This window comes from Castor canadensis, chromosome 19 (genome assembly GCF_047511655.1).
Source record: "Castor canadensis chromosome 19, mCasCan1.hap1v2, whole genome shotgun sequence".
Classification (NCBI taxonomy): domain Eukaryota; kingdom Metazoa; phylum Chordata; class Mammalia; order Rodentia; family Castoridae; genus Castor; species Castor canadensis.
The window spans coordinates 4,997,844-5,011,603 of NC_133404.1; the positions used below are offsets into that span (position 1 = coordinate 4,997,844).

Genomic DNA, 13,760 nt, shown 5'->3' on the forward strand with positions numbered 1-13,760 from the left:
TTTTGGCGGGGAGATGCTTTCTAGCACTGACACTTCCAGTCAACAATGACTCAGACCCAGAGAAGAGAAAGGAAGCAGGAAGGAGAGATAGAGATGAGAGAGAGGAGGAGATGATAGAGATGAGAGGGTGTGGAGTAGGGAAAAGCAAAAAGGCTGCAAGAGTGGTTCAGAACCTGTAGGTTCTGGTAGAAGAAGCCAAGCCAGCTGGGCCACTGTCCCAAGCTAGGCCAGCTTCCATGCCTACTTGCAAGACTTACTGGGGTACCCAAGGGCCAGGGATCTGGCACTTGCTCAAGACAGGAATTGTGGAAACTGGGGTGCTCAGAGGGCAGGGTGAGAGTTAAGTGGGCTGCTGTACTGCGATCAGAATCAAATTGTCCAAACCCTGCATGGGCACTCTGCTGCAGTCTTCCTGACTCCTATCCAGAGCTTGGACAAGGGGACATACGGTCTGGAATAAGAAGGTGAGACCTGGGGCAAACCCACAGAAGGATCAGGCAGGGTGGTGGAAGCATGCAGCCTCTCATTTCCAGGGTCAGCCCATCACCACACCAGCCTCTCATCAACATGGTACCTTACCCACAGGCCTCAGCCCTGACCATGCCCAAGACTGACTGGGTCTTAGCAAAGAAGGCCTCATGACCCCACAGGGGCTCCTACTGGAGCACTGCCAAGCAGGCCCACCAAGGAGAACAGGACTGGTCCACACCTCTGAAGTCACCCATCCTGATTCTTCCTTGCCTATTTTTCTGGTTCCTGAACTTCTATTTATGTAAGGGGGTCACAATAAGGATGGCTGCAAGTGTGGCTGTCTCAGGTCCACCTGCATACCCCTGATTCCACTATTGACTCTTGGGGGCAGGGAGCATGTCCACAGAAGTGATGAAAACTTAGGAGTCCATGAAATGAAAACACTCTCTGTGGTTCAGCCATTTATTGTCTTCCTGGGGCAGGTGAAGAGGTGGTGGAGGGGAGGGTTCAGCTGAGCTGGAGCAGGTGACCACTGAGAGCCAAATCCATCATCCCAAAAGGAGAAGGGGTGGGGCAGAGAACTGGAGATGCAGGAACCCTGAGGGCCCCCACCAGGCCAACCCCCCACATGACTGCTGACCTGGTAGGGGGGGGTCAGGTGGTCCCACCCTCTGATCATGCCTGGTCTGGGTCCTGTTTGAAAGGCAGGAAGGTGAAGAAGATGGGCTCATCAGGCACCAGGATGAGGCTGAACTTGGTACCTACATCACTAATCTGTTGCACTTCAATTCTGAAGTTCTCCAGCACCTGAGAAAGGGAATGGTGGGTTTAGGGAAGGGAGGAGAGGCCTGTCTCCCCTATGCCACACTCATTCACCTGTAGGCAGGGCCTGCTGAGAGTATTTGAGGAGCTCGGGGTGTACTACCAACTCCTTATGCAACTCCCCCACCATGTCTGAAATGTATCATGGGTGCTCTGTTCTCTAGATTTAGGCCTTGACCTTCACTAGTCTATAGTGCCTCTTCCCCACCCCATCTCTTCACCACTAGGGGGAAACAGATTCCCAGGGGACACCAGTGGGTGGTAAGTGGATTAGCCCAGAAGTGAAGGCAGCTGGGAATTATGAGACAGATGTACCCTGGTTCTGCACTCTGGGGGCTCTGGACAGAGGTGGGAGGAGGAGGGTTGATAACTTCATCACCAGCTCACGGTGCCCAGATGTCTTCACACTCAACTCACATTAATAAGGAAGATGGTCATCTCCATCTCTGCAATCCGCCGGCCCAGACACTGCCGCACACCCCAACCAAAGCCCAGGTACCGGAAGTAGGTGGCATTCTTATCTTTTTCCAGCCAACGACTTGGGTCGAAATTGTTCGGGTTGGAGAAGAAGCTAGGTTCTCGGCCCATGGCATAGCTAGCCACCTGCACCAATGTCTAGAGGCAAGGTGGTCAGAGATCTGAGTGAGCCCCACCCACAGTCCTGCACAACACCCAGCTTTCCCAGGCCCTTACTGTCCTACCCTCATCCCCGCTCCCCAACATAGCTGCTCAGTTACCCAGGGCAGAACATTCTGACCACTGTGTGACCATGAACAAGGCCCCGCCCCTCTCTGAGCCTCTCTGAAGGCTACAGAGTCAAGGTTGGGATAATCTAGGGATTCCCCTGCTCCCAGACCCAGGCATTCTGTGAGATCCACCCCCCTGACCCAGGCTGTTTCAGCCATCATTGCCTACCATCTCCGTTCTTCATTCATACTTGAACTGCTCTGGCTGAGAGCCCCACCAGCACCCCAGTGCCAGGAAGGAAAGACAGAACAGAAGCCCCCATTGCCACCTGTCTGTGGCCGCAGCCTGGCCCCAGCCTCCCCTGTCTGACTGGCAGTGCCTAAGGTTCCTGGCTGCACCTACCTTAGCGGGAATCATGTAATTCCGAATCACTGAGTCATTCACAAGGTATCTCTGCACGGTCACGGAGATGGGGTGGAGTCTGTGGGAATAGGGCACTCAGAAACTGATGACCCCAAAGCCTGGACACAGGCCATACCCTCCATCCCCACTCCCACACCAGCCTGGCATCTCAGCCCCAAGTGGAGAAACTGAGGCAGGACTCGGTTTCTATCCTCATCATTCCCAGCTGCCTCTTTCAGACTTCTTACTTCCTGCTTCTAATCTCCTGTAGCCCACCCTAGGAACCCTGCCCCAGCCCTGCCTGGGGGAAGGGGGCAGGAGAGGCATGGGTGGATGAGGGCTTGCCTCAGTGTCTCCTTGATGCTGGCTTTGAGAAGGGGGGTAAGCTGCAGCATCTTGGTCACGTCTCCCTGGGCCTGGCGCCGGGCAGCCAGAACTTCTGCCCGCAGCGTCTCTTGCACCTTCAGGTTGCGTGCCATCTCATACAGGTGCCACTGCAGTGTCATGGACGTCTGGCAGGGAGGGTGGGGATGAAGAAAACGTAGAGGGCCTGTCACTCTGGAGCACTTTGAGGTCCATTTCCAAAACCTCTCTCCCCACACCCTCGTCCCATCTCCAAGGCCACCATGTGCAAAGGCAAAGTATAATTTGAAAGGCAAATATCCAAGAAGGCTTTCTTGTGGCCCAGACAGGCATGGTTAGAGCAGCGCTTGCCCCTGCCCTCATCTGTGTTGCCAGCACCTAGCCATCCCCCGCAGCCAGTGAAATGTCATCTACATAGCCCATGACTTCTTCCAAAGGACGCCAGAGGCCTTCAGAAGGCAAATCCTATCTTGACAAGGAGTGTGCACTGAAAAGACTGCTGTTCCTTTTGCTGTCTCATCGAACACCACCTGCTCCCCTGCAGAACTCCCCAAACGTTATCTTTAACCCAAACACAGAAGCAGAGCATAAAACAAGGCTCAAAGGTACCAAAACCAGCCCACAGATCTGTTTTCTACCCAGGATGCAATTAATGTGGGGATATACTGAGAATAAGCAGCTATATAAACTGAATATAAACCAGTTTGTGGCCAGTGGTCCTCCACTGATCAGTGACCTTCCTCAAACCCCACAGGCCCACATTCCTCCATAATGACGGACCAAGCCTAAGCCTATTTGGGGATCCCAGACTGGAACTCCCTCCCTCCTGGGGCTAGGGCATGGATTGCTGGCACACAAGGATCATATTTTCGCCCAAGAGGCTGGGATACCTTACTTCTTCCTCCCAGAGGGGCAGCAATTTAAACAATGTCATCCAGTCCCTTTTCAGCTCTCAATCCTTGCCTAGCTCCCAAAGCCTCTGGATGAAGTACAGAGGCCCTGGCCTGACCTCCAGCATCCTCTCAACACCTACCTGTGCTCCTCTAGCACCCCAGAGCTCTAGCAAAACACAGCTGTACACAACTCCCAAAGCCCAGAAATAATCTCCAATCATGAATGTGTGTGTGTGTGTGTGTGTGTGTCAGAACCTCCAAGGTATGCCACACAACAGGTCCTTGGGAGATACCTGTTAATAAGGTAACTGTGTGACATTGGCCAAGTTAACCTCGCTATGCCCAGTTTCATCCCCTAAAAAAGGAGGATAATAGAAACACAGTTACTAGTGTAACAGGGACTTTGAGGCTGCTTTTGCTAAAAGCACTGACTCTTCACTTAGGCCTGCAGATGCCTGATGGGTCACTAACAACAGGATAAAAGCCTGACATCTCTACCTTCACCTTGCAGCTGTCTCCTTTTACTGCCTTTAACTTTGGGGTAGATTCATGCCCAACTCTGTACACATGTTAATCATTTAAGGAATATCTGTAGAAAAACTAGTGATTTAATATTGATTAGCCCTAAATTTACCTAACCTCTCTCATCCCTCTTCAAGGTATAATATACCAAAGTCAGAATAAGATATTTTCAAGATTTCAGGAATGGTGAGATTTGCAGGCAGATCACCCCATGATGGGGCTACCCCTCAATCAGGAGCAATTGCCCATGACTAGAACTGAGGCTGCCCCACTAAGTGGGAGCACTCATCTCATGGCAGGAACCAAACTGCCCCTCGAGCAACTGCAATTTCATGTTAGTCTTTCCTCTCCTTTGAGCTCTGTCAGTAGCTGGCCGTGAGTCTGTCGTCCATCCCTATGATGTGTGGTAGACTTTTGCCCACTTCACTGCCTCACTATGAGCTGAACTGTGTCCCCCACCAAGTTCACATGTCTAATTTCCCAACCCCCAGTACCTCAGAATGTGACTACATTTGGAGATAAGGGGAAAAGGAGATCACTAATATGGGTCCTGAGCCAAAAACAACTGACATCCTTGCAATACAGAGAGGGTTAAAACACAGCACATACACAGGGAAGCCCACATGCAGACATAGGGAGACGATGGCCGTCTCCAAGTCAAAGATAGGGCCTCAGATTGAGCCAATCCTGCCAACACTTGATCTTGAACTTTCAGCCTCTAGAACTATGGGAAATTCATTTTTATTATTGGAGCTAGACTGTCTGTTCTGTTTTGTTACGTCAGCCTGGGCAGACCAATACATTCCTCGTCTCTGAGCAATGTAAGAATATTGGAGGTTCATGAGGTTCACCTTTACCATCTTAGGGCTTGTGTCCTAACTAATTACCCATAAACACTGCCCCCCCTAGAGTGCCGAAGTGTAAGAATTTAGAAGAAGGGAAGGTGCACTGGTTTCAGTGTTCAAGAAAAGAAGTTTCCAGGGTACTGTGCGGGCACAGTAGATGCCTCCGGGCATTAGGGCACCATGGCCTAGAAGGGAAGAAGGGGAACAACAGAAAGGACCTGGAAGACAAACCCAAGACTTCTTCCACTGCCCCCTGCCCCGCCAAGTTTTCTGAGGACATGCCTATTTGCCTGGGTCTAAGTGAGCTGGGTCCTCCTCTCAGAGTGAGGGACTCGGGCCAGGGAGACATGGCCCTCAGCAGCTGAGCTTCCACAAAGCAGGCCCCCCAAAGGGTGTTGCTTTTAAAGGCTCCACACACTTCCTATGTCCAGTCACTCCCTTCTACTGGGCCCCCCAAAAAATGGCTGATCAGTCTTGAGTCTTGCCTTGTGAGTAACCCTCCTAGGAGATTAGTGTTTAAAGAATGGAGCCAGGAGAGGAAGGCACATCCCACAGTGGGGAGGACCACTTGAATAGCAAGACTTCAGACAATGCTGCTGGCAGGGGAGGGCACATGGGCACAGGGAGGCTGAAGACTTGCCCTACTGCCACTCACCGTGTCCACACCTCCTGCCAGCATCTCGGTTATGTTGGCCTGGATGTTTTCAAAGGGCATCTTGTTACTTCCTAGGAGTCTGTAGAGGATGCCGGGATACTTGTTGAAGTCTCTTTTATGTCTCAAGTCCCAGTAGAAGTTCTGGATGTATTTGTCAGCTATGGAGAGAAGAAAGAACAGTGTGAGGTCCCCTGTAGGTCAGAGGAAGGGGATGGTCATTTTTGGGGAAGGCTGTGGATTCTGGAACCCCGTGCTTTGTAGGCTGCCATTTTACTGAGTGTCCACTCTGTACCAAGTCTTCCAATATGTCATTTCTTTCTTGTTTTCCCCACCTTGGCAGTACTGAGACTTGAACTGAGGGCTTCAGATTTACAAGGCAGGCACTCTCCTACTTAAGCCACCTCTTCAGACTTTTGCTCTGGTTATTTTGGCGATAGGCTCTTGCTTTTTGCCCAGGCTGGCCTGGACCTCAATCCTCAATCCTATTTTAAGATTCCTATCATCACTAGGATGACAGGTGTGCACCACTGCACCACTGTGCCCAGCTACTGGTTGAGATGGGGACTCACTAATTTCCCCACCCACCCCTGACCCCACTTTCCTGGGGTCCCAATTGCAGCCTCCCAAGTAGCTAGGATTAAGGCATGAGCCACTGGTGTCTGGCTTAATTTTTGACGACAATTCTACGAAGTATGTGACATCACACCCACTTTTCAGACAAAGAAATGGAAGTGCAGAAGTATTTACATGTCCAGTGACCTGGGTAAAAGGGACAGTTGTGGCATATGATTCTATCACACCTCAATCACCCTACTCCACCTAACCCTCTCCACCCAATCCTCCTGACACCCAGAACAGCTGTTCTCAGATGCTGGCACTCAACCACGTGCACCGTGAATTCCTTTCAGGATGTCTTCACTCTTCTTTCTCCAGAAAAATCCAATCACCCCAATAGCCAGCTTCCATCCCAAGGCCTCCAGGGCCTTCTTGACACCCATCCCTGCCCACCAGAGGGTGGGTTTCCTCCGTGGCAAGTCAGTGGCCATTGACAAAGCTTGGGACAAAGAGGCAGCCCAAGGCCTGGTATTTCCAGTTGACTCTCTCTCTCTTCCCACTGTGGGGGAGCTCCCCTGTCCAGAGAACAACCAGAGGAGTCCTCACCTTTGCTAAAAATCAAGTCCCATGCTGCCGTATGGTCCCTCCAGGTCTTGGTCCTAAAGAATCGGAAGAGGCCTGGGGGCAGGCTGAGCATGGGGACACTGCTGTGGAACATCTGGTAGATGGCATCAATGAACCGCTGAGACTCGGGGTCCACGATCTCCTCCAGCATCCCCAGACGCTCTCCAAATATGATGTTAGTGATGGCTGGAAGGGAGGCTGAGGCTGAGAACTCCTTCCAACCCAGCCATCTGAGAGCCTCTGCTCCCAGGACCTCCTCTGCCCCACCCTACCCCCACCCCCAGCCCCACTTCCTCCAGCAAAGAAACTAAGGCCTGGGCCCCAAGGTCTAAGAAAGCAAGATGGAAGAAGGCTGCCCTCTGGCTACCAGATCCTCAGAGGGGAGGTGTGGAAGACCCTGAAAAGGATCTCTTGGTGGGAAGTTGGGCCTTCCACAGAGCCAGGAGAGAACTGGGCTGGGATGAAACTTCTGTCCTCTAAGAAGGATTTCTTATCATGATTGTTTGGATTGGCTAAATACTCCCTGAGATGGCTCAAATGGGAGACTGAGGCCATAAATCCCTGGGTAATTTGGCCATCTAAGACCCAGTCTGACTGAACCTAAGCAGTCACAACAACTTTCCTTACTCTGTATAGATAACTCCTACATATCCTTCAATGCCCGGCTCAGATAAACCACCCAGCCTTCCTTTCTCCTACCAGATTTCTCAGGAGAGAGACTCTTACAGAACAAAAGACTAAGCCATGCTCTGGCTTCTGGAGGATGGTGTCAAGGAGGACCTATGCACAGGAAATCAATGCGAGTCAACTCCCTGTATAGCTATCCTTATCTCAACCAGCAAAAACCCTTGTTCCTTCCTATTACTGCTTATACTCTCTCTTCAACAAAATTAGAGATAAGGGCAAAATAGTTTCTGCTGGGTAGCAATGGGGTGGGGGGAAAGGGAGGGGGCGGGGGGGATAAGGGAGGGGGTGGGGGAAGGGGGGAGATATGACCCAAACATTGTGTGCACATATGAATAAAAATAACTAAATAAATAAACAATACAAAAAAAGAAAAAAAAAAGGGAGGATCTATGATTTAGAGACCCCACCCCCAGCAAGAACATCAGGTGAGGGGGCTACACTGCCCTCTGGGTGGCTGATGGGAGGGGCGTATCCAGCAGCTTCTCCTAGAAGCCAATCAACACATCTTCAGGATCTGTGTTGGGTCTTGGTGAGAGAGTGAATGCTGGTTCTCCACCCCCAGACCCCTGCCCGCTTGGTGCAAGACCCTTACACTCAAAAGCAAAGCGGAACAAGTCATCACTGATGTCCCCTGAGAAATTTCCAGACTTCTGCTGCTTGATGCGTCTGTGCAGGACTCTGACAAAGTCCCGAGACACTGCCTCCAACAGTGGCACGAAGTTCTTGGTGGCCTCTGGAGACATCACCTCCTGGTTCAGGGTCACTCGGTCTTTCTTCCAGTCTTCCGATGTCCTACGGAAACACAGACCCCCCAAGACCCCATGGACGAAACCCGAGGTCTGGCTCTCAGGGGCTGAGAGCTGAGGCATTACTGCTTCCTCTCAACATCCTCTGCCTCCCACCTCCTCCCTGCTCTTCCTGGCCTAGGAGAGGAGAAAGGAAGAAAGTGGGTGAAGGAGAACCAAACTCTGACTGTTCTCCATCCCCACGACTGCTGCTGCTGCCACCAGACCAAAAAACTCCTGGACCCATCACCCTTCAAGCCACTCTAAGCCGTCCAAGTCCCTGCCATATGTAGGCCTGCCTTTTGCGCCACTTCCCTTTCGTGCCTCCTGGCCCATGCTCACCTTCACCATCGAGGGCCCTCTACACCACCTTTTCTCACTCCTGCACAGATGAAATTCACCACCCTCTCCTTGGTACCCCAAAAGTGCCCTGGTATTCACTGCAGTGGGGGTGGAACTCAGGTGAACTTAGAATTGGTTCAAGGCACACTTCTAAAATGATCCATGCAAAGCCTTTTTTGTAATTTGGAGGATTTTTTTTTTGATGTTTGTTTGATATAAGAATGTTATTATAGCCAAACACCAGTGGCTCACACCTGTAATCCTAGCTTCTCAGGAAGCAGAAATCAGGAGGATCAAGGTTCAAAGCCAGCCTGGGCAAAATAGTTTGTGAGACCCTATCTCAAATAAACCCATCGCCAAAAAAAGCTGGTGGAGTGGCTCAAGGTGTAGGCCCTGAGTTCAAACCCCAGTACTGCAAAAAAAAAAAAAAGAAAGAAAAAGAAATGTTATTATAAACTCATAAGGACTACCTGGTTCTTCCACACCCTTCCTCCCTCACACAGTGACTCCCCCAACCTGAATCCCTCCCTCTTTTTTGTGTGTGTATGGTTTTATACAATCTATCTAAGTTCCTGAAAGGAACTTCTTAAAACAGCAGTCATGCTTTGGGGGGTTTGCTTTTTCCGTTTCTAAACAGTTCTCTATTGTTGTGAGTCACCATTCATTTGTTCACTCCCCTGTTGGGCAAGTTGGTGGCTTCCTGGGTTTTGCTAGTATGACAGCTCCAGGGCAAACATTTCTCATGCCCCCTGAGAGACTCTTTGGGGGAGATTCCCAAAATCAGAGCTGGGGCATCGTGGGTACGTGAACAGTCGATTTCAGGAGATAATGTACCACCGACCTTCCGAACAGAGGCACTGGTCTATACTCCCGCCAGCAATGGGTGAGAGCTCCAGTCGCTCCGTGGCCTTGCCAACACTTGATATGGACACATCTTACATTTTTGATCAGCAGTTTGATAGAAAACAGTATCCACTACACTGATCGATACAGACTTCCCTACTTCTCACCGTCCCTTCAGCTTGTGTGCGACTCACCCTGACAGGGCCCTTCTCTATTTGTCACTGCACCCCCAGCACCTGACACAAAGCCTGGCACATCGTGGGTGCTCTGTAAGGTAGAACTTCATGATTAAAGCAATAAATAAAGACTTTGCAAGGTCTTTAATTATTCATGAAGCTCTTCAGCCTGACACTCCCCCTGGAGGTCAGCAGCACAGCTCTCCATCACATCCCTCCAGTCCCGGGTGTGACCTCAAACTCACTTCAGCAGGACTCCCACGGGTTTCTGGTAATACTGGTGATAGGCGACCCAGGGTGGGATGAGATACCGCTCTGGGATGGGACCTTCAGCCTTAAAGAGCAAGGCCGCGTCTTCAGGATCCATGATATAAACGGACTCTACACTGCCGAGCTTCTCCCTGGAGGGGCAGGAAAAAAGCTGATGTCAGGATCTGAGGCAGCCAGGGAGACCCTTGACTGCTACTGCTGGTGCCAGAGCTTTATGGCTGTAGGGCTTGAGGCAAAGCCTTTCACCTCACTGAGTCTGTTTCTCTGGTCTGTAAAATGGAAAGGGACATAGTTCCTGTCTCGTGGAGGTGCTGAAGGACAAAATATGTGGTATACATGTGACCATTGTAAAGCACTCTGAGTGACAGCTTCATGGTCGCTGTTGCTGTGTCACACAGCATACCTTCTAGGATGAGCCCCCTCACACACTCTAGAGCCTTCCACGGGCCATCAAGACTGTCTCACACCCATTCTTCCTGTGTCCACACCCTCAGAAATCTCAGCCTCTCACCACTCCCCCCCACACACATACACAGGGCTCAAGCACACTTCCATGTCACCTGCAGTGAGTGCCCTGGAATGACTTCCTGCAGCTTTTTAGGCAGGCCATTATCCAGGCCAACCAGTCCCCCTGGGATTAAATTTCTAAGAGTGGTCACCAAGCCTCAAGAGCCCTTTGCCTCTCTTAGAATAAAACACCACTTAAACATCAGGACCCAAGTATAAATGCAGACATTTTTCTATTAAAATGTAACTGTTATGCATGATAGTGTTCTTTTAAGAGATTAGGACAGACATAGAGGGATGTAAAGCCAAGGGGAAAAGACAGCAGTCTAAAAGCCAAGGAGAGAGGCCCCGGGAGAAGCCAACCCTGTAGACACCTTGATCTCAGACTTCTAGCTCAAGAACTAGAAGCCAATAAATTTCTGTTGTGTAAACCTATATATACATTACACACACACTTATGTATACACACGTATATATGTATACATACACATACACACAACTCCTCCAAAAATCAGAAAGGTTCACTTCTTCCTTGCATCTTTTGCCTAAGAAAACTTAATTGAAGATCTAGTTTAAGGCAAAATATAGTAAGATACACAGATACAAGCCAAGTATGCTCTCTCCTTCTCTCTCTCTCCCTCTTCCCCCTCTTCATCCCTCCCTCCCGCTCTCCTTTCCTCTATCTTCTCTATCTATCCCCATCTCTCTACTTCCTTTTATCCCTCCCCCCACCCCACAGGCATGGACCTAACTTCCGTAGTCTTGGCCTTGGCTTGCTCATGGCCTCCCAAAAAACCCCCTCAGTGTTTTTCCAGCTCAAGTGACCTTATACTAACTAGCTCCATATCCCTGGTCCAGCTCCAAAGACTTTGAACTGCTATTAATATTATCAATTCCAGTTCTGGGAATGTCGCCCAAGGCAATGATGTTGATATCAGCAGTTTTTCTGGAAGACAGATGTTCATCAAAACATTATTAGGGCAAAAATCCCCCAGCAGGCTCCATGTTTGCCTTAAAGAACTGGCCTAAAAACATAGCTTATCTGTGCAGAAGACTTCAGTGCTGCCATTTAAAATTATCTTAGAAAAGGAAAGAAGTCTTCCATGCCTTGTGGGACAAAACCACATAGCAAATATAACAGACTTACATTCTTAGCAGTACTCAGATATTACCCAAGTTAAGACTGGATTTGATTTGAATTTTTCATTTGTTCTTGTCTGCTGTAAATTGTAATATAATCCTGACACTCAGAACTGGAAGCCACACAACTCAGACTCTAGTCCTGGCTTTGTCTGATGAGCTGTGTGTCTTTAGTAAGAGCCTTCCCCTCCTCCCCGGGCCTCAGTTTTGCCATCATGAATGGGGATTGTAACACCAACTTCAAGGACATCCAAAACTCAAACAAAGTGACTGGGCAAACAGAAAAGGATTAATAAAATAAGGCTTTCCTACGGCTAGGGAAGGAGAGAGAGGAAAAAAAGCAGGGAAGGTGAATGGGGTGTACAGGGAGTGAAGTTGGAACAGAGGCACAGAGGGACCTAGGACAGAGAGGAAGAAGGGGAGACACAGGAAGGAGTCATCCTCTCCCAAGCCCAGCCCTGGAGGTGGGTGTTTCCTGCCTCCAACAAGTATTGAAAACCGGGATTAGGACTTCAAAAGGGTTGTAGGAGAGGGACAGAGGAAGCAGTGAGACCCCAACACAATCAAGCCTGACTCCCACAGCCGCCCCACACCTCAAGCCAGCCAACACATCACATCTGTACCCTTTCCTATCATGACCTTCCTATGAGAATTCTTTGAGTTGTTAAAGACCCTGTCACTTAAAGTAAAATGCACAGTCCCTCCTGGTCCCTTCTCCCAGTCCCTAACACACCTCCTGTGCCTTGAAACTGCTTGAAGACAGAAATAGCTCGAAGACTATTAACCTTAGACACTACTACACCAGAGTCAAATCATAGACCCTGAGGTCTCAGAGGCCAAATTGTTCAAGGCTCGTTCTCCTAGCAAAAGTCAAGCAGAACACACACGCACAGGAAATCAATGTGAGTCAACTCCCTGTATAGCTATCCTTACCTCAACCAGCAAAAACCCTTGGTCCTTCCTATTATTGCTTATACTCTCTCTACAACAAAATTAGAGATAAGAGCAAAATAGTTTCTGCTGGGTATTGAGGGGGTGGGGGGGAGAGGGAGGGGGCGGAGTGGGTGGTAAGGGAGGGGGTGGGGGCAGGGGGGAGAAATGACCCAAGCCTTGTATGCACATATGAATAATAAAAGAAAAAAAAAAAAAGTCAAGCAGATGCTTGGGGAAGGAAGGGAACAGAAGCAGCTGCTCCTGGGATGACCTCAGCACCTCCAGCAAGATGGGGATTTAATTAGCAGCCAGGTGGCCTGAGCCTCAGTCACCGCACCTAACTATGAAGATAGCAAACTCCCCTTACAGGACATCCAGAAGATCAAGGGTAGAGGGAGCATTCAGGCAGCTTGTTCTCTTACGGCCCCCTCCCACCATGAAGTAGAAAGGGGAAGGTTTGAGACTCCGACAGGAAATGGGAGGCCTTGCCTTTCCCACCACCATCTCCTGTCATGGAAGAAATAAAATCAGAAAGTAGGCAGAAGTCCAGAACCCAAACCCAAGCCACTTGGAGAGGGCTGCCTGGGCCCCTGTACCTCCCCACCCCACCCAGGCTTACCTGTAAATGGGACCATACTTCTGGAAATTCTGAACATGGTGATAGTGGATTCTGTGTGCGCCTTCTCCCCTCAAGAAATGGTACAGGTTTATCCATCCATTGTCACCAGGGGAAGGGATCTCTTTGAAGGGGCGTGGGCTATGAGTAGAGACGCCAGCTCCTCCTCTAGTGGGTGCCCTGGGATGCCCTGGACTCTGAAGGGTAGCACTCAAGAAAGGCTGGCAACTCTTGACCAGGACTGAGCGCAGAGCAAGTCCTTTGGTTAGCATGCTGTCCTGACTGCCAGCCACTCTACCTTCTCTTTGCTGCGGCAGAGCCTGCTGGGGTTACACTGACCCGGGGCCCCAGGGCCACACTTATAACCACTAGCTCAAGGCTAAGGGAGGAGCTAATGAAGCAACGACCTCCCTCCTCCTCCTCCTCCTGCCAGCGGGGCCCGCACAACCCCTCCCCAACACCGGGTACGGTACGAAGTCTCAGTCTAGAATTTCTATGGCCAGAGAGATGCCCCAAGACAGGGAGCATCTTGGTCTCTGTCCTCTGTGCAGGTCCTGCCAGGCCACCGACATACTTGTCCATGTCTTTGTGCTGGGATTTCTGTTGGTCCCTATGGTAGAGT

The 13,760-nt window shown here is 50.3% G+C and overlaps 1 protein-coding gene across 1 annotated transcript; it reads right to left on the minus strand.

Moving 5' to 3' along the window:
* Positions 1–919: 919 nt before the first annotated feature.
* Positions 920–13,487, minus strand: Cyp11a1 (cytochrome P450 family 11 subfamily A member 1). The gene is made up of 9 exons (XM_020165624.2): positions 13,142–13,487; positions 9,918–10,073; positions 8,119–8,318; positions 6,822–7,025; positions 5,661–5,818; positions 2,728–2,894; positions 2,383–2,461; positions 1,711–1,908; positions 920–1,278 (listed from the first exon to the last, which is right to left on the minus strand). Exons 1-9 carry the CDS (start codon positions 13,408–13,410, stop codon positions 1,147–1,149), a joined length of 1,563 nt encoding a protein of 520 aa, XP_020021213.1. The 5' UTR covers positions 13,411–13,487; the 3' UTR covers positions 920–1,146.
* Between the last annotated feature and the right edge of the window lie 273 nt (positions 13,488–13,760).

What these genes read in the sequence shown, in the direction of transcription:
- Cyp11a1 (XM_020165624.2), bottom strand. Translation starts at nt 13,410, where the DNA reads ATGCTAACCAAAGGACTTGCTCTGCGCTCAGTCCTGGTCAAGAGTTGC. An exon ending in AAGTATGGTCCCATTTACAG is followed by an intron (nt 10,074 to 13,141) that starts GTAAGCCTGGGT and finishes CTGCCCCTCCAG; the next exon opens with GGAGAAGCTCGGCAGTGTAG. An exon ending in GGACTTGATTTTTAGCAAAG is followed by an intron (nt 5,819 to 6,821) that starts GTGAGGACTCCT and finishes TTCTCTCCATAG; the next exon opens with CTGACAAATACATCCAGAAC.